This window comes from Moschus berezovskii, chromosome 11 (assembly GCF_049115385.1).
Source record: "Moschus berezovskii isolate FMDL1 chromosome 11, NW_MosBer_1.0, whole genome shotgun sequence".
Lineage (NCBI taxonomy): Eukaryota > Metazoa > Chordata > Mammalia > Artiodactyla > Moschidae > Moschus > Moschus berezovskii.
The window spans coordinates 97200165-97219026 of NC_142470.1; the positions used below are offsets into that span (position 1 = coordinate 97200165).

Genomic DNA, 18862 nt, shown 5'->3' on the forward strand with positions numbered 1-18862 from the left:
CTATTCAGTGGGAGGAAGCAAAATGGCTTAGTCCAAGGCCCTGACTACACTGGAGTGCCAGCTCTGGCACTCAGGACAGGGCTGCGGATTCGGTGTCAACCCAGGAGGAGAGGCAGAGAGCCCAGGCGGGGGCAGACAGTAGGGAAAAGAACACATCTGGCCCATCCTGCCCACATAGGCATTCACATGAGGAAGAGGATGTAAAGGCAGCTCTCAGGCCACCAAGGGGCTGTGCCAAGGGAGGGGAGGAATACAAGTGGGGGATAGAAACACCCTGAATGGTGGCTTGGAGTTCGGAGCCCTCGGTCTGCTTGTCCACTACGTCTGAGGGACCCTGGACCCTGCAGCTCTCACAGACTCCATTTCTTCATCTGAGAAATGGGGACAGCTTTACTTGGCCCATTCATGTCATGATGTAAGGAACATGCCAAGTACAGACGTGATGCCAACTCTGAAGAGAATAAAACTTCCAGAAAGCGGTGAGTATAATTAGAAGTGGTACTGGAATGTGGCAGTGCCAGCTGAGGATGCTGTCATCAGAGCAAGGAAGCTGTAATCACCTCCTCTCTCCCACCTCTGGGATCAGCATCACCACCTCTCACCGGAACAGCAGTCGGGAGCAGCCCAGACTTTCCCACCCTTCTCAGAAATCAGCACTGGCCCTGTGGGGCTCCCCTTCCCTGCTTCACTTTTGTCTTCTGTCTGGATTGGGAACTCCTCGGGAATACAGGAGTAGTGTCTTTCATCTGGTCAGTGGCTGACACACAGTGGACACTCAGTGAATTTGGATGACCAAAGGTATGAGCTGGTGGGCTGGGGGCCTCCCAGACGCCAGTACTCGAGCCTGTGCCCCTGCTACCCACCCCACCTCTTCACTCAGCTCTCCCAGAGCTAGACTCCCTCTGAATTTTGCAGATCCTGCTAAGCTGTACACCAATCCCCACAGTGACCTATCTGCAGGACTCAGCTCTGGTCACCCCTCAGCAGGCACCTGGTGAGGTCTTGGCCTCATAAGTCTCCCAAACAGACCAATGCCACAGTGTGCACAGCCTCACAGGCATCCACAGTCCTCTCAGCACAGACCTAAGCACACTGGGACCACCCCGTGAAAGGCACAAATGCACACCCATGAGACACCTGCTGGAGTCAGAAAAAAACAAACCTTTTTTCTGGGGGTCATACACAGGGAGCATCTTAGGTTTTCTCTTGTCCTCTAAAGATATTTTGGCTCTCCTCTCTGACCCCAGCACCAGCCCCCCTCTCTAGTCTGCCTTCACAACCTACTCCCCCAGGCCTGCCTTGGAGGACATGGCCCCCACCTGACAAGCTGAACTGCCCCAGCCTCCCTTGTGCTGAGAACCTAAGCTCTCATCTCTGCGCCCCTGCTGGCCTGTATCATTCTCCCCATTCCATGCCTCCCCTCTTCACCTTACTGTCATCATCCCCCAACTCCTGACCTATGGGGGGCACCAGCTGGCCCAAGGTCCCAAGAGGAAGCAGCCTCCGAGCCAGCACCATGGAAGGCTCTGGGGCAACGGAACCCCTCACCCACCCCCGAAGGGGCTGAGGCGGGAATGTGAACACCTCAGTCCTTGGGCTGCTCTGCCCCACCCCCGCCCCACCCCCTTTCCTTCTGGAGAGCGTTTTCCAGTGGCCGCTCACCTGGCACTGGGCTGTGGATCCTCAGCTGGTCGTGTCTCCTCAGCTGGTCGTGTCTCCAAGGGCAGAAGCGCAAGCGGGGAGGCTGGGGTGCCTGCAGCGTGGTCCTCCCCAAGTGGGGTGGGGGAGCTCCCAGTGGGGGAGGCTGGCTCCCCAGGGGGTAGGGAGGAAGAGGTCAAGGTCCAGGCTCCAGGCAGGGGAGAACACGGAGGGCTGGGGCCCCCGTGGCGGTGGCTGGCCCCGGGCAGGAGAGGGGGTGGTGGGAAGACAGGTTCTGGTGGGGTGGGCAGCTCTTCTGGACCAGAGCGGATGGAAGATTCCCTGGACCCTGGAGGGGATGTGGATGGGAGGCTGGGGGGATCCTGGCTCCCCTGAGATGTGAAGGGGTTCAAGGCATCCTCCTCTGAGAGCCATAAGTCAGCCTGTCGGCGGCTGCCTGACAGGAACCCAGGCCCCTCTCCTACTGGATCCTGGCACTGGGCCTCAGGGTCTTCTCTCTTTGGCGTCCCCCACATCTGCTGACTCTGAAGAGCCAAGCTCTTTGAGTAATGGGGTGTGGGGGCAGGGCCCTGAGGGCAGCTGGAGGGCACAGAGAGGCAGGGCCCGGACACCACAGGAGGGCTGGCATCCTCTGCTAGATCTTCTGGGCCTGGCCCACCCAGCGCGGCTCCAGAGGAATGGCTGTCAGACTCCAGCTTGGGCTTCTGGGCCTCCTCCTCCTGCTCGGCCTCCTGGGGACCAGCAATGGGTGCACTTGGTATGACATCTTCTTCTCCCGTCTCTGACCCCGTGTGACTCAGCCCCCCTACCGCCTCCTCCTCCTCCTCCTCCACCGCCTCCGCCTTCTTCTCTTCCTCTGCTGCCGCCGCCTCCTTCTCCTGGGATTCTGAGGGGGTGAAGAGACGTGGTGGCTTGGGAGGTGGTGTCTGGGGCTGCAGCCCCTGGTCCAACTCCCACTCGGGCTCTGAGTCTGGCTCCAGGGGGGGCAGCCCCCCACTCCTCTGGGGGCTCACAGGTTCTGGTGACCGTGGCTGCATCTGGGGAGGAGGAGGCAGCTCATCAGACCCTCCCTGCAGGACCGGTGAGGTAGTCTCTGCCGCAGGAGAAACGGTGACCATATCCCATGGCCAAGAATCGTCCACTGTATCGAGCTCGTGGAAGAGCTGGCTTCCACCTCGGCAGGTCTCCTCGTCCTGGTGGGCCTCAGGGGCACTGTCTGGGCCAGGCAGCCTCTCCCACACGCTGATCACTTCTGGGGAGCTAAACAGAGACGTCGCGCTGTCTGCTGGACTCTGCCCCGCTTCCCCTTCTGGGGCCGGCAACTCCCTGTCTGCTCCGGAGGCTGTGGCTCGCGGGTGCAGCTGGGCTGGCTCGGGGGACGGACAGGCCCCTTCTGGCCCAAGGAGCCCTGGGTCAGCCGCACTCGTGCTCGGACAGTCCAGTCCCAAGTCGAGAGGAACTGTGGGCTCCAGCCACATGCTGCTCCCACCTCTTTCTCCTCCCCCAGGGTCCCCCTGGGGCTCAGCTGCCTTCATTGTCATGGCCCCGGGGCCTGGGTCTTCCAGCCCAGTCGCCTCCAGCCCCGCTCCTGCTGGGGCCAGGATTTCACTCCTGGCCTCTGGAGGCAGCCTGCTGGCAGCAAAGATGTTGAAGGTGTCGTCCCACTCAGGCAGGGCTTTCCCAGGGGAGGCCAGAGGGGTGGGGTTGGCCCTCGAGGCACTGGGGAGAGAGGGAGCAGGTGAAGGAGAGTTTAGTGCTATGTCGGCTATGAGTTCCTCGAAGAAAGGGTTGCTCTGCAGGGAGGTGAGGAACGGGTTGGTAAGACCCGAGAATCCAGATGGGGTGGCTTCGGGGATGGCGGCGGCGGCGGCAGCGGCAGCAGCAGGGGAGGCGGCTGCACAAAGGTTAGTGCTTAGCAGGGGAGCAGTGGGGGGGGCCGGAGCACAGGGGGAGCAGGGGTGGTGGTGAGGAAGAGCAGCCAGGTCAGATTCTACCTGAGGAGACACGTCCAGGCTGTGGAGGGAGACAAAACCATGAGCCTCCTGGTTAACACCAAGACTGGAGAGGCCCCTGCTGAGCCCCACGGCCTGCCCCCCCACCTGTCTGGGGAAGAGGTACCACAGTGCTATGCGGGCTGGGCTCAGGGATGCGGGCCAGGGGTCAGAGGGAAGCCCCCGGCACGTACATGAGGAGGCAGTCCCCCCAGGACGAAGATGTTGGACAGAGCTCATCTGATCCTCACACCAACCCCGAGGAGCAATACTCCCATTTTACAGGTGGGATCCCAGCTACAAGCCCATGCTGACAACTACTCAATGCCAGACTGCCATCTGAAGAACCAACTAGAAAGCACTTTACATCTCTTTATGGACTGAGAAAAGAAAATACTGGCTGGTTGAGACAGGATAGACAGACCAGAGAAAAGTCAGGTGCAGGTACGTTGCTGGACGAGGTCAGGACTAACGGAACCCAGCCACAGCCTGACCTTCTGACCCCTGAAACAGCCTGGGTCCTCCTGAGCCCTGGCAGAAATAGAAAGTGACGATGGGGCTGTTATCAGACGCGACACGGTATCAACCAGACAGAACCTTCTGTTGTGGCTTTCTCACTTCTGGGAGGGGTACCATAACCAGCCAAAGACAATGAGACACTGCTGAGGATGTCTGCTGCCAGGTGTCTACCTGGCCCGGCACCCAGCAGGCAGCCTCTCACCCAGGACACCCGCAGGCCAGGCTTGGAAGTGACTCCGCAGGGGAGAGCAAGGCTGGGAGGCGGCAGCAACAGCAACTCTAGATGTCACCAGGGGCCTCCTGGGGTCCCCCACACAGATCCCTGGCTCCCCTGGGAAATCCACTTCCTAATGATACACTTATATTAACCAAGACACTTGCTGGCCTTCAGGTGCCCGCTCCGGGGTCTCCCTGAGGGGAGCACACCCTGCACTTATGGCTTATCTACAGCATGCAGCTGACTTGAGGGGAATGGGAAGGGACAGACTCTAAAATGAGAGCTCTTGGCTTCTCCGGGACACCCCCGGCACACAGACAGAAGGCCAGAACGATAGCACAGGGAAAAGGGGGGGCATGACATCCCCATTCTCAGCAGTCTGACAATGCCTTGCAGCTCAGCCCACTTGTCAGACCCAGACCTCAGTGGCCTCGCCTGTTGTTTTGAATGCCATCTTCCATCCGCCCAAGCCCTAAGACCCCCATTCCTCGATCCCTGCCAGCCCAGATGGAAACATCCTGAAGAACTCCTATACATCTGTCTTCTCCATTCAAGCAGCTCCCTCCCACGAGGAAATGCTGGCGGCAAACTCTGAGGTTGCAGAGGCCAGGCTTCAACAGTCAGCCCATGAGGAAGGAGGGCAGGGGTAGGAGAGGCACCTACAGAAAGAGGCCCAGAAGTCTGGAGCCAGGACTCTTCCGGGGAGCCAGGGCCCAGTCGGAGGCAGTCCCGTGGGGCTGGGCAGAGGCCGGGCCAGCTCGTCAGCAGACACAGGGGCAGGTGATGGGAAGGAGGCTGGTTCAACCAGCAGCACAGGAGGGCTTCCCAGACAGGCTGGAGTCTATCGGCCTAGTCTCAAAGGCAGAACACTCAGATCCCAACCCCTGGGCTTCTCTTAAGAATCCAGCTTCCAGAGACTCTTTTGAGCTGCTTTTGCCCTGTAATAACTCCCGGCAGGCATGGAGGAAAGGGTGGAGGGGCGGCGTAAAAAGTCCTGTCTTCTCCCACCTCACCAGGCCTTTCCAGGACAGCTCTGCCTCTACAGTCAAGACACGGTAAAGACTGAGAGAGGGAGGATCCTGAGCCCAGAGTCCCCTCCACCCTCCTCCAGAAATGTCAGCCTTAGGGCCCAAGAGAGCAAAGGACCGCCACCACATGGTCAAGACCCTGCCCTCAGTCCACCCCCACCATCGGAGCGCCAACCCTGCGGGCGGGACTCGGCCCCAGGAACAGGGCCGAGAGAAGCTGAGCCATCTCTTCCCAGTGCCCTTGATGACAAGTGGTCAGAGGGGTGTGACAGAAGCAGCTCCATCAAACATGAAAACAGCCCCAAGCTTAACTCCACAGCCCTCAGCTGCAGCCTGGCCCCACTCACCCGTGCGGTCTTGCAGCAATCTGGCGGATTGTCAGAACCACAGGGCAGGAGAGGGCAGGGGAGGAGCTGGGAGCCCCAGGCTCGGCTGGCAACCCTCTCTCCACTGGCTCCCCAGAGGGGCACATGAACCCGTTGGTATGGAACCAGCAAATGGCTTTCCCTAGAGGAAGGAGTTCCAGGTACAAAGCCTAGCTAGCAGCCTCCCCAGAGCAGCGCTTCACCCAGTCACGCGCCCCCACGCCGCCCCGTGCTCCACACAGGTGCTCGTTCTGAAAGTTCTCACTTTACAAAGGCCCCTCCCAGGAATTCCTTTGCGGTCCAGTGGTTAGGACTCCATGCTTTCGCTGCGGAGGGTCCAGGTTCAATGTCTAGTCAGGGAACTAAGATCCCACAAGTTGTGCAGTCTGGGCAAAAACAAAATAACTCCCCTCCCTACCACTGCACCTGACACAGATCAGAGACATGTTGCCGCGTGGGACTGTCTTTGCAGGGTATGCTCTGAGAATAGGGCCCACTATGCCAGCCCCGCACACTGCTGCCCTGCTCCTCCCCACCCCCACCAAGCATCGAGGCTTCAACATATCCCGACTCATCTTCTCTTCCAGGACCAAAAGCTGGGAAAAGAAATCAGAAGTCCAAGGGTCTCTGCCCCTCCGGCCTCAGAGAGTAAAACTTCAGGGCCTCAGTGTTGCTTCAGGAACCTTACAGCAACTGGATGAACCCGCCACTTAACACAGCCATCGTCGGCTCGCTCTGACAGGCCCCTCTTCTTAAACACAGCTGCCGCTGGGTGACTCTCTACAGCACGAGGAGGATACCACTGTCTAGGGGCCAGGCTGCACCTCCGGACAGCTCTTCCTTAGACTGAGATGAGCCGTGTGTCCTTGTTATCTCCATGCATTGGTCCCGGGGGCATGGAGAGCTACAAAGGCTCTTCCCCAGACACTCCCTGAAAAGGCCAAAGCCAGCCTTTCAGGCCTTCCCACCCCAGCCAACATGCCTTCAGCCAGCACCCCCTACGATTCCATCTCCTGGCATCTAATAGGTACTCTGATGTCCAGGAAATGTGACAGGACACCCTCTCCCTTCATCTGGGCAGTGAGTGACACGGTGGGAGCAGGGGGCCTGTATGCTGCAAATAGGGAGACCATAAGAGTTATCTTCCAAACCAGAATATTTTTAATATAGTAAAGGGGACTATGCCAGGAAAACAGGCACAAACAGGACTTAGGGCCTCATCACCTCTAAGTCACCGGCACATGCTATAGTTACGGGTTTACACCGCTGAGAATGCCCCTGAGACCCCGAGTGCTCTTAGCAGCCAGTGCACACTCCAGGTTCATCGAGACCTCGCTGTTCACACCTGGTGAGGGGCGCGGGCTGATGCAGAGACTGCTAAAGACCTCCACAACACATATGCCTCTAGGCTGGACCATGAGTACCCTCAACTTAAAAAAAAAAAAGTTTTTATATAACACCTGATCTGCTATTGTGCACAGAGATCCATGGTTAGTGTGAAGGGAGGGGACGGGAGCCTGAGGTGCCCTGAGAGGTCACCCTAAGAGGATCAGAAAGGGATGGGCACAGAAACCACTTGTTTGGGCACTGGTGGGTTTTACACACACAGTCATGATGGTCCGAAAACACACACTAAAGCAGCCTGTGCTGCAGCCCAGGGTGAATGGCCCACAGCAGGGCTGGTAAGCAGGGCCTCGTCCAGTGGCCCAGATCTCAACTACCCATTCCCCCCGACACACGCACACACACACGCACATGCTGGTGGGGGCAAGTGTGACAGTCACGGGACCAGACGAGGGGCAGGGCGGGAAGACCACCTTCCTGGCCTCTCATACTCTGGCTCCTTCTCCAACAGCAACAGCTTTTCTCTGCACAGGGAGCACAGCACATCCTGCCTCGGGCCTCTCCCAGGGGGCTCAGTGCCGAGTGGGAGCACTAGAGGGCGCCGCTGCCCTGCCTGGTGAGAAACACCCAGCACTCCTCAATGGTAGCCCTGGGGCAGAGGCACCCAAACCTCTGGGTCTGCAGACAGGCTCCCTTGGGGGTCTCACAGCTACATTCAGTCACTCCAGTTCTGGGTGTCCAACTTATGGCTTCCTGCCACCTCTTATTCTCTGCTCAAAAGCCCCAAGCCCTCTGAGCAGACACCAAAGGTAGTTTCTCCCAGACCAGCCCCCACCTCCGAGGCACACTGGGCCAGGGTGACACTGACAAGGCTCAAAGTCCAGGTCACTCTACTCCAAGAACAGTCCCTCCCACCCCGCCTGGACGCAAGGTCGCAGAGCCTGCTCTGAAGCCACTGTAAGCAAATGGGCCCCAGGCTCCAACCTGCAGAGGATGAGCTTGGAATTAAGGTCCAGAAGGACAAAAACCTCAGCTTCCTTACGTTCATCAGTCATCCAACTTCTCTTGCCTCTGAAAGGCCGTCAGAAGACATAGAGAAACTGAAGGAAGACGGTAAGCAGCAGCAATCACTCAATCACGGCTTGCAGAGCTCTGAGTCCAACGCCCGGCACTTTCCTAAAAACTGCCTTACCAAGAAATGTCCCCTCATCCATCCTGCCCTGGAAAAGGCCCAGAGACACCCCATGGACAGCAGCACTGGCCCGTGGTCTGTGCCCCTCCCTCCACCATACCACCTACAATCTCTTAGTGGTCACAGGGCCACTGGCTCAGCCTGGGCATCTGAGAAAGGCCCAACCGCTCCATCCCCTTGGCAGCAGGCAGCCAGCAGTTCCCCAGGCTCTGGTGAGTAGGGCTGGGCAGCAGGGGCAGAAGCTGCTCCTAAGTAGTGGAAACATCACCCAGAGACCGATCCCCCCACAGGCTCATCTCTGAGGCTGTACAGAGAGCTGCGTGACGGTCAGGGCTCAAAGCTAAGAGGCCCTGCATCCTGCACCCTGCTCCCCTGAGCACAGTCAGAACTTCACAGGGAGAGAAAAACCGGGACTTCAGGAGTCCACACCTCCCTGCTGGGAAGAGGCTTAGGGCCCTTCCCTCCACCCTACCTTTTAGCCCTTTACCCCTGTGCCCAATCTTCCCCCTCCACCTCTGGCCCACACAGCCACTGACGGGACGGGCAGGCTTGCTGAGAGAACAGTAACAGCCGCCCTTGCCATACTGGGTGAGGCTGTCGCAGACGCATCTGTCCAGGGCTAATCCCCAGCCCTTGGGGGAGCAAGATACCGGCTCCTGGTCGAAGCCAAGAGCCCCTTCCTGAGCCCTGCTGAACAACGCAGCAACCTCCACTGGCTCCAACTTAGGAGGAAGCCAAAGCGCTAAGGTAGGGGCTAGGGGGCTCTGTCCTGGGCCTAGGCTGAAGGACTGCATTCTTCTCCCGGGTGGGACTCAGCATATTCAAAATAGAGCAGCTACCATCAGCATATGCCCTACCCCAAGACCAAGAGACACCAGAGGGGGCCAGGGCCCCGAGTCTCCAAAAACGCAGAACAGGTCACAGATTTCAGGGGAGCTACCCACAGCCTCTGGCCAAGCCCTGGGGGAGTTTATGGGGGAGGAGTGGGCACATCCATTCCTCAACTCCCATCTCTCAGAGAAGAGAGCAGAGAGCCAGCTGGGACAGCTGGTGGGAAGTCATCTAGCTTCAGACAGGGTGGGGAAGTCTCAAGTGAGTCCTCAGTCCCCACCTTTCTACCTGACAAAGCTTCATGACCTTGAGGTCAGCAGGCAGGAGGTGGAGGCTGGGAAGCAAAGAATCTCCACAAATGGCCTTCCCTGCTTTTGTCCTCTTCCTCCCCCTCCTCAGGTGACAGGTGTGCCAACTCAGGAAGTGAGGCCCACAGGACCCCCAGAGCACTGTGCCCTTCAACTCACCTGTGTCCATGTGCAGACAACAAGCCTTGACATAGGGAGACAGGTTTCCCCGCTCAACCATGCAAAGCCAGAGCCCCAGCAGCCTGCCCCAGGGCCCCATCTGCTCCATCCTCCCTGCCCCGGGGTTCAGTGCAGACACCCCAGCATCTTTCCCGGGGACCAAAGTTGGTCTTGCCAAGGACGTACCTGGGTTTCTGGGATGGTTCCTTGGTTTCTCTCAAGCCAAACCAGCTACTTTTGGCCTTTTCCTCCCCACTGGACGAGTGGTGGGGGGAGGCTCCCAGAGTGGGACCCCCCTTCTCCCCCAGAGAGCCTCGGCGCCCCATCTCACTCCGACTCAGCCCCTGGTGGTGATGGTGGAAAAGGCCCATCCGGGGCTTCCGCTCCTCCTTCCGGGCTCCCTCCTTCTCCACTGCAGCCTCCGAGGAGGCCACCATGGGGGTGGCGACCTGCACTGGCCTCCCCTCTGAGGGGCGGGCCCCCTCCTCCTCTCCAGAGCGGCGGGCCCCCGTGGCCAACACTCTGGCCTGTGAGCTCAGCTCCTCCTGTCCAGGCGCCGCCTCGGAGCTGCTGGGGCGGCAGCCACCTCGGGCCCAGGTGTCGTCCGCAGATCGCGGCCCCTCCTCGGAGGGCCGGGAAGAGCCAGCGTGCAGGGAGCTGGAGGGTGGAAACGGGCCCGAGATGGAACTGCGGTGCCGTGGGGGCGCCGGGGGCTCCTCGTTGTATATGTGGCTCCCGTTGACACAGAGAGAGGAGCGCGAGGCCCCATCGAGGTGGCCCTGAAGGTCAAGAAGGGCCCGGGGAGGCGCCGCCCGCATCTGGCTGGCCTCGTCACTGTAGGTCCGTTTGTGGGTGAGCAACTTGGGGGACTGTACAGAGTCCCGGCCTGGAAAGGAAGCACACGGGAGTGAGACGCCTGCCCCCGCCCGGCCATCCGGCTGAGGGGCAGCCCGCCCTCCGCTGCCCTCGCTCACCCCCTTCTGAGGACAGCCAGCTGCTGCGGCTGGGCGAGCGGGTGAGGAGCTCTGCGCCGGGGCCCTGGTAGGCCAGGCTCCCGCTGGCCGAGGACAGAGTGCTGTCCGAGCCCAGCGAGGTGTTGGACTGGGTCAGCGAGGACTTCCGCAGCTTGTTGCGGAGGAAGAAGCCTTTGGCTTTGCCCATCTTGCCCAGGCTGCCCAGCTCGGGGTCCTCCAGGGCGCTGCTGGGGAGGATGGCAGAGGCAGACTCCAGGTCAAACTTCTTCTTGCCCTTCATCTTGTCCTTGATCTTACTGAAGGGGGACCGCGGCTTGTCCTTCACAGACAGGTCGAACATGCTGGCACTGAGGTTGTTGCGCGTGAACTGGATGGTCACCTGGATCTCCCCGCGCTCCTTCTCTTTCTTGCCCGCCTTCGAGTGCAGCTTGTACCACCTGTGGGAAAGAAGGGGGTGTCAGGGCTCCGGTCACAGGGACCTCCCAGAGTCCCTCCCTGCCCCGAGGGTCATGACAGCCACCGCTACAAGCTCCCACAGGCCTGGGAGGAAGCCTTACAATGCCAGGCCCCAGGTACACACACAACTACCCACGTTTTCCCCTGTCTACATCATCTCCTCTGACTGGTCGTAGCCTAAGTTCTGCTCTGAGCCACCAGTGAGTCCTGGAAAGAACAGCTCTCCCCAAAGCCCAGGGCCAGGAATGCTAGTGCACGAACACACAGACACACACACACACCCCCCTCTCACTCCCTCAATTACTCACCCAAAGCCCTGCCAGGTACACCTCTGCAAGATGGAGAAGCAGACAAGATGGCATAAAGAGGCATTAAGCAAGAGACCCAGGGAAGGAAAGAGCACTCACTCGTCTGGAAGCACCCACTATGTGTTACAAAGGAATGGGCAGGGGCAGTGGTTCTCATCTCCCCTCCATGCACAGCTCACAACAGGCCTGGGACTTTGCAGATCAGGAGGTCAAAGCTCCATGGTGAGGTAACTCAGCCAAGAACAAGCAGCCAGGAAGGAGACTGTAATTAACAATAATGTACTGCTACTGGCCCACCAATCACAAATGTACCACACTAATGTCAATGCAGATGTTAACAGAGGATGCTACAGCAGGAGCAGGGAGGGGGTATTACGGGAGCTCTGTGCACTTTCCACTCACTTTTCTGCAAGCCTAAAACTACCCTAAAAATAAACTCTTAATTAAAAAAGCAGACACAGTGAGCACAGCGAGAACGTGAGCAAGAAGCCATGAAAGAAATAATACAAAGAAGTTCTCTGAAGGCCATGAGCGCCAGCACAAATGCACCCACCAGCATTCAGCACAGTGAACAAAGCAAGACCTAGTGATGGGGATCACTGAGGTTTCAGAGCCCCAGGTATAAAAACGAGACTAGAGGCTTCTACAGAGGGGAGACAGGTCCATGTAACACATTCAGAAACTAGAGCAGCAGCAGGTTCTCACCAGCAACACTGGACGCCATATGCAGTCATGCCTTTGAAATTCTGAGGGAAAAACTCCCTGGAATTCTAGACCCAGCCAATCATTTTATTCCATAATAAAGTCCAGTGGAGGTGGTCACATTGGTCATTGAAGGTCTCAAAGACCCTCAGAGGATACACACACCACACACACATCACACACAAACACTGCACATGTACCCCACCACACATGCCTCAGTCCCTGCTGTGGTGGTCATCTGCTCACCCCACAGCACCAGCTCCCTAAGCTTCTCATGGACATAAAGGGGTGGGAGATCTTTTGTATGAAAGCCCCTATATATCCCAATGTCCAGGTTAAGTCACTGCAAGGAATTGGTGGTGCTGGTGGGTTTAAACCTTGTAACTTAAAAAAAAAAAGTCTACCTAGGGGCATTTCCAGTTGGATCCCTTTGGAAGCATCCATCATGACTAACCTCTTGGGTGCCCATCATGGGCTATGCACCTGGCCTCTTCTTGGTGACCACTGGGTAGCCTAAGTAAAGTGAGCCCTGGCTGTTGGTTTTCCCTCCCAAACCTGAGAGACCACCCCCAGGAAGGCTGGCTCAGACATATGATAGCACAGCAAGGAGGGCAGAGGGCCGTGCTCAGAGGGTGTGTGTGTGTGTTTCTGTGCTCTCAAGATGAGCAGGGGCAGGGAAGAAAGACGGGGGAGGAAAGGAAGGAGCAGAGAAGAGGCCTAAGAGACAGACTGATGGGAAGTGTGTGAGGACGGGTCTGGGGGCATGAGGAGGTGCCTGGGGACATGAGGAGACCTTTACTAGAAAGACAACGCAGCGGGAATCAATATCCTCACCCCCCCTGCCTTCTTAACCAAACATCCACCCTGGGCCTGACCCTTTAAGTCGTCCAAGGGCAAGTCAACAGGCTCAAAGCTGGACTAGACCTCACTTAGTACAAAAAGATTCTGGGAGGTGTGGCAATGAGAAGTATTAATATATGGACTCCAGCCACAAAGCCACCAAGCCCTGAGTGACGGAAATCAGCAAGCACAGACATCTGTCTCCAGGGTATGAGGTCAGAGGCCCTGAGCCCTAGCCAGGGCTCCACATACCATGGCATTAACAGTGGTTATCTCTGGGGCTGAGGCTGCAGGGAACGATCACTTCCTCAGTTCAGTCAGTCCAGTCGCTCAGTCGTGACCAACTCTCTGCAACCCCATGAATTGCAGCACGCCAGGCCTCCCTGTCCATCACCAACGCCCGGAGTTCACTCAAACCCACCTCCATCGAGTTGGTGATGCCATCCAGCCATCTCATTCTCTGTCGTCCCCTTCTCCTCCCGCCCCCAATCCTTCCCAGCATCAGAGTCTTCTCTTCACATCAGGTGGCCAAAGTACTGGAGTTTCAGCTTCAGTATCAGTCCTTCCAATGAACACCCAGGACTGATCTCCTTTAGAATGGACTGGTTGGATCTCCTTGCAGTCCAAGGGACTCTCAAGAGTCTTCTCCAGCACCACAGTTCAAAAGCATCAATTCTTCGGTGATCAGCTTTCTTTACAGTCCAACTCTCACGTCCATACATGACCACGGGAAAAACCATAGCCTTGACTAGACAGACGTTGGTTGGCAAAGTAGTCTCTGCTTTTTAATATGCTATCTAGGTTGGTCATAACTTTCCTTCCAAGGAGGAAGCGTCTTTTAATTTCATGGCTGCAATCACCATCTGCAGTGATTTTGGGGCCCAAAAAAATAAAGTCTGACACTGTTTCCACTGTTTCCCCATCTATTTCCCATGAAGTGATGGGACCAGATGCCATGATCTTTGTTTTCTGAATGTTGAGCTTCAAGCCAAACTTTTCACTCTCCTCTTTCACTTTCTTCACTTTCTGCCATAAGGGTAGTGTCATCTGCATATCTGAGGTTATTGATATTTCTCCCGGCAATCTTGATTCCAGTCTGTGCTTCTTCCAGCCCAGCCTTCCTCATGATGTACTCTGCATAGAAGTTAAATAAGCAGGGTGACAATATACAATCTTGACGTACTCCTTTTCCTATTTGGAACCAGTCTGTTCTTCCATGTACAGTTCTGACTGTTGCTTCCTGACCTGCATACAGGTTTCTCAAGAGGCAGGTCAGGTGGTCTGGTATTCCCATCTCTTTCAGAATGTTCCACAGTTTATTGTGATCCACACAGTCAAAGGCTTTGGCATAGTCGATGAAGCAGAAATAGATATTTTTCTGGAACTCTCTTGCTTTCTCCATGATCCAGCAGATGTTGGCAATTTGATCTCTGGTTCCTCTGACTTTTCTAAAACCTACTTGAACATCTGTAAGTTCACGGTTCACATATTGCTGAAGCCTGGCTTGGAGAATTTTGAGCATGACTTTACTAGCGTGTGAGATGAGTGCAATTGTGTGGTAGTGTGAGCATTCTTTGGCATTGCCTTTCTTTGGGATTGGAATGAAGACTGACCTTTTCCAGTACTGTGGCCACTGCTGAGTTTTCCAAATTTGCTGGCATATTGAGTGCAGCACTTTCACAACATCATCTTTCAGGATTTGAAATAGCTCCACTGGAATTCCATCACCTCCACTAGCTTTGTTCGTAGTGATGCTTTCTAAGGCCCACTTGACTTCACATTCCAAGATGTCTAGCTCTAGGTCAGTGATCACACCATTATGATTATCTTGGTTGTGAAGATTTTTTTGTACAGTTCTTCTGTGTATTCTTGCCACCTCTTCTTAATACCTTCTGCTTCTGTTAGGTCCATACCATTTTTGTCCTTTCTTGAAAGAGCCCATCTTTGCATGAAATGTTCCCTTGGTATCTCTAATTTTCTTGAAGAGATCTCTTGTGTTTCCTATTCTGTTGTTTTCCTCTACTTCTTTGCATTGATCGCTGAGGAAGGCTTTCTTATCTCTCCTTGCTGTTCTTTGGAACTCTGCATTCAGTTGCTTATATCGTTCCTTTTCTCCTTTGCTTTTCGCTTCTCTTCCTTTCACAGCTATTTGTAAATCCTCCTCAGACAGCCATTTTGCTTTTTTTCACTTCTTTTCCATGGGGATGGTGTTGGTCCCTGTCTCCTGTACAATATCACTTCCTACTGTCTATTTTTGTCCTGTGTGAATTTTTTATAAGGGCCATATATTACCATTGTAATAGGAAAGAGATGAAAGAAAATCCCCCTTCCTTTCTTACCCCCTCAGTTGTCTAAGACAGAATGGGCTCCTCGCCTCTCCCTCCAACCCCTCAATGAAAGAGGATGTGTTATTAGCCCAGCCTGAGGCTCAGGTCCTTGGCCCAAAAGATCCTTGTCCCCTGCCTTTCCCAACCTCTGCCCCTATAAGGTCACTTTTGGGGCTCCTGCTCTTCCTGAGGGAATCTGGGGTTCTTCCTCTGTACCTGCTTTTCAGGGAGACAGCAGGGAAAAGAAGGCTTTCTTTGCCATTTTCTGGCTGTCGCCCTCCCCATCTGGAGCAGAAGGAGAATGGCTGGGACCCGCCTCTGGAACCTCAGTCACTATCGCCGTCTGTCTCCCTACAGGTTACGGGCAGGCCTGGTCGGACCCTGCCAGGTACTTGGAGCAGGTCTTCTCCCAGGAGTGTGACCCACACAGGCTGAGTACAATGGCAAGGCCACACAGCCAACCGCTCTTGGACAAGCCCTGTCACTCTCATCCATGGCTGAGACCTGGCCAAAACCAATCACGATTTGACCACGGCCTGAGCACATACCCAGATGTTGGCTCACAAGACAGATTTTATCTTCAGAGCTCTGCTGCTGCAGTACCCTAACCTGCATGTATCAGGGTGGGGTTTCTTTATACCTACTCATACCAAGATACAACCTAAAACCTACTACATTAGTAAGGCCAGGCCTAGAAAATATTCCCCATTGGCTCAGTGGGTAAAGAATCTGCCTGCGGTGCAGGAAACGTGAGTTCAATCCCTGGGTCAGTAAGATAACCCTGGAGAAGAGAATGGCAGCCCACTTCAGCATTCTTGCCTGAAAAACCTGATGGACAGAGGAGCCTGGCAGCCTACAGTTCATGGTGCCACAAAGAGTCGGACACAATTGAGTGACTAAGGAGCAGCAGGCAGCAACAGGCCTAGAAAATCTATGATTTAAGGTGGAAGGGTGACTGAATTCACCAGACCCAGTGTGAGAACCACAGCAGGCTGGTCCCCTGCCTACTCTACATGCTTCACGGATCAGAGACCAGCTCTCCCTCCACCTGGGTGCCTCATCAACGACACTCAACTGGGGACTTCTCTGGTGGTCCAGTGGCTAAGACTACTACTCCCAACACAGGGGGCCCAGGGTCGAGCCCCTGGTCAGGGCACTAGTCCCACATGCCACAACTAAAGAGCCCAAGCGCTGCAACTAAGATCTGCTGCAACCAAGTAAATAAATACATTTTTAGAAAAGGAACACTCGATTGATACTCAGAAGAAACCCACGTCTCTCCCCTGCCCAGCCAAGGCTTCCCTTCCAAAGTCCACTGAACTTGCTTCTTCTGAGAGAACTGACCCTAGACGTGCTCATCCCTCCCCCACCTCCCCCACACTGGGGACAAGTTACTGAAGGAATACAGACATGGGGGAGGGGCAGGCATCATTAAGTGCTTTCTGTGAATAAAGAGTTCCAAAATGAACAAGGCCTCTGTTCCGCAAAGCGATTTCTAAAATGGGACTCACTAGTTCAGGAGGAAGGACAGTGATTCTGACCCAATACAATTTCCCTGACACCCGCTCAGCTCTCAAAGCCTGGATTCCTTGGCCCCTACAGCATGTAAAACACTGATCTGCACATCCTTCACTGCAGGAACCTAACTGTTCCACCTACGAGGCACCCACCTCAACTCCTGCACTGCCCAAGCAACTAAACTTTCCAAAGCCTGGACAGCAAGTGCTCAGGAAACAAGGGTTTTGACGATCATCATCTGGGACTTGTCCTGGGTATGATTGCAGCCAAGACATGCTCCATCAGGAAAAAAGTAGGAAGAGAAAATTCCTTGCGTAAGAGATATGGGACTTCCCTGGTGGCTCAGATGGTAAAGAATGCACCTGCAGTGCAGGAGACCAGAGTTTGATCCCTGGATTGGGAAGCCCCTGGGGAAGGAAATGACTACCCACTCCAGTGTTCTTGCCTGGAGAATTCCATGGACAGAGGAGCCTGGTGGGCTACAGACCATGGGGTTGCAAAGAGTCGGGCATAACTGAGCGACTTTCACTTCCACTTCACTTTCAAGAGGTGTGTACCACTACAGACGCTGCTCTTCAGGAGTGACACACAACAGAGCTTCTCAAGTATTCATACAGAAGGATCGCTGAGGCTAGTTAAACTGCGGACTCTGATGCGATGGGTGAAAACGGAACTGCGGGGCCCTGTCTCTCCCCAGCTTCCGGGGATGCCAGTGCTGCGGGCCCGTGGGCCACGCCTGAGAGGCAGGGCAAGTGAGCGGCGCTGAAGACCCGGCAGAGCGAGACTCACTGCGTGCTCAGCGTGCTGAGCTCCGTGTCTCCTTTATACCCACACAGTCCAGGAGATGAGGTCCATCATCCCCGTTCTGTGGATGAGGAAACCAAGTGACAGAAAAGGTCTGTGACTTGTCCAAGATCCAACAGCTAGTAAGTGATACAGTCAGTCCTTGAACATGAAGCTGCCTAACTCCCAGTCCACATTCTTAACCTTCCAGGAGCAGCTTTTCTCATTAAGCTGGACATCCTGAGAGGACAGAAGCTGGAAAAGGCCTGGAGTATACCACAGAGGCCCAAAGAAGCACAGAGGTGGGATATGGAGATCAGAACCCCCCTCAAAGGATGTGGAGCCCTGAAAGGGAACCACAGGGATTTGTCCTGTCCCCAGACCATTAAAACCATGTTTGAGAGCAGCCCAGCCTCCTCTAGCAGCCGTCAGCATTCGGACTTCAGGGATGGGGCGGGGTGGGGGTAGCAGGAGGAGATGCAGAACTACATAAAACCTCTACAAGGGCCCTTGCTCAGTCACCATACCTCCCCCTCAGACTCCCCCTGACAAAATTCAGTAGGCCGAGGATGAACTGAGGACTCAGCCCTCAGCCTCCTACCCTGCTGGACCCTCCCCACCCTCTGCGGGGGCACAGAGGACAAAGGCGGGATGAAGGAGGGTGGCGGCTGCCTCACCCGTCACCAAGATTCTGGCCCAGCTATTCCCGCGAGCGGGGCTCCCAGGCCTACCGCACCCAGCTCTCCAGCCATTTCTCAGTACACCGAGCTGGGCTGACAGCCACCAGATAGCAAAACTGGAAAAGCCACCACTCTGGGCAAGCAGACTGAGGGCAGATGTCAAACACACACATGTAAGTGCCTGGCTGGCTTCTTAGGATCCCCAAGGGCAGTGGGGTCCTTGACAGTCACAGGGCCAGGCACACCTGACTTGTCTCCAATTCTTACTGAAACCAAGTCCCCCCAAACTGAGCTCCCCTGCCGACCTTTCCCAGCTCTGTCCTCCCAGGATGTCCAGAGGCCCAATGTTTGCATTCAGCTTGATGACAAACACTGCCCACTGAAGGTTAAGAATGTGGACTTGGAGTTAGGCATCTTCATGTTCTAGTTATCCTTAATGATTTATCTCTTGATCCAAAACTTTATTTCTTTCCGTGTCCCACCCCTGTCCCCCCTGGAATGAGGAGTACCAAAGAAAAAGGGAAACTGCAACCAAGGAGGACCCTGTGGGGCCTTCCAGGACACAAAAGCCCCTCCGTGTTCTGTTTCTTGCTTGCAGGGAAAAAAAGGCTTCAGTATCCTAGACCTTTCCTGAGTTCCACAGAGCAGACTCAAGTAGTTA

At 55.7% G+C, this 18862-nt stretch overlaps 1 protein-coding gene across 3 annotated transcripts in view; it reads right to left on the bottom strand.

The window, feature by feature from the left end:
* The window catches only part of RAB11FIP5 (RAB11 family interacting protein 5), a 43165-nt gene that overhangs the window by 4336 nt on the left and 19967 nt on the right, over positions 1-18862 (bottom strand). Inside the window, exons 2-4 of one of the 3 annotated variants that reach the window (XM_088841569.1) lie at positions 10588-11024; positions 9800-10499; positions 1663-3378 (exon numbers count right to left, since the gene is read on the bottom strand). In XM_088841569.1, coding sequence (XP_088697695.1) covers positions 1663-3378; positions 9800-10499; positions 10588-11024 — 2853 coding nt within the window. Of the gene's footprint in view, positions 1-1662; positions 3673-9799; positions 10500-10587; positions 11025-18862 lie in introns of all 3 variants that reach the window. The other 2 variants (XM_055400358.2, XM_088841570.1) reach the window with 2 other exon arrangements.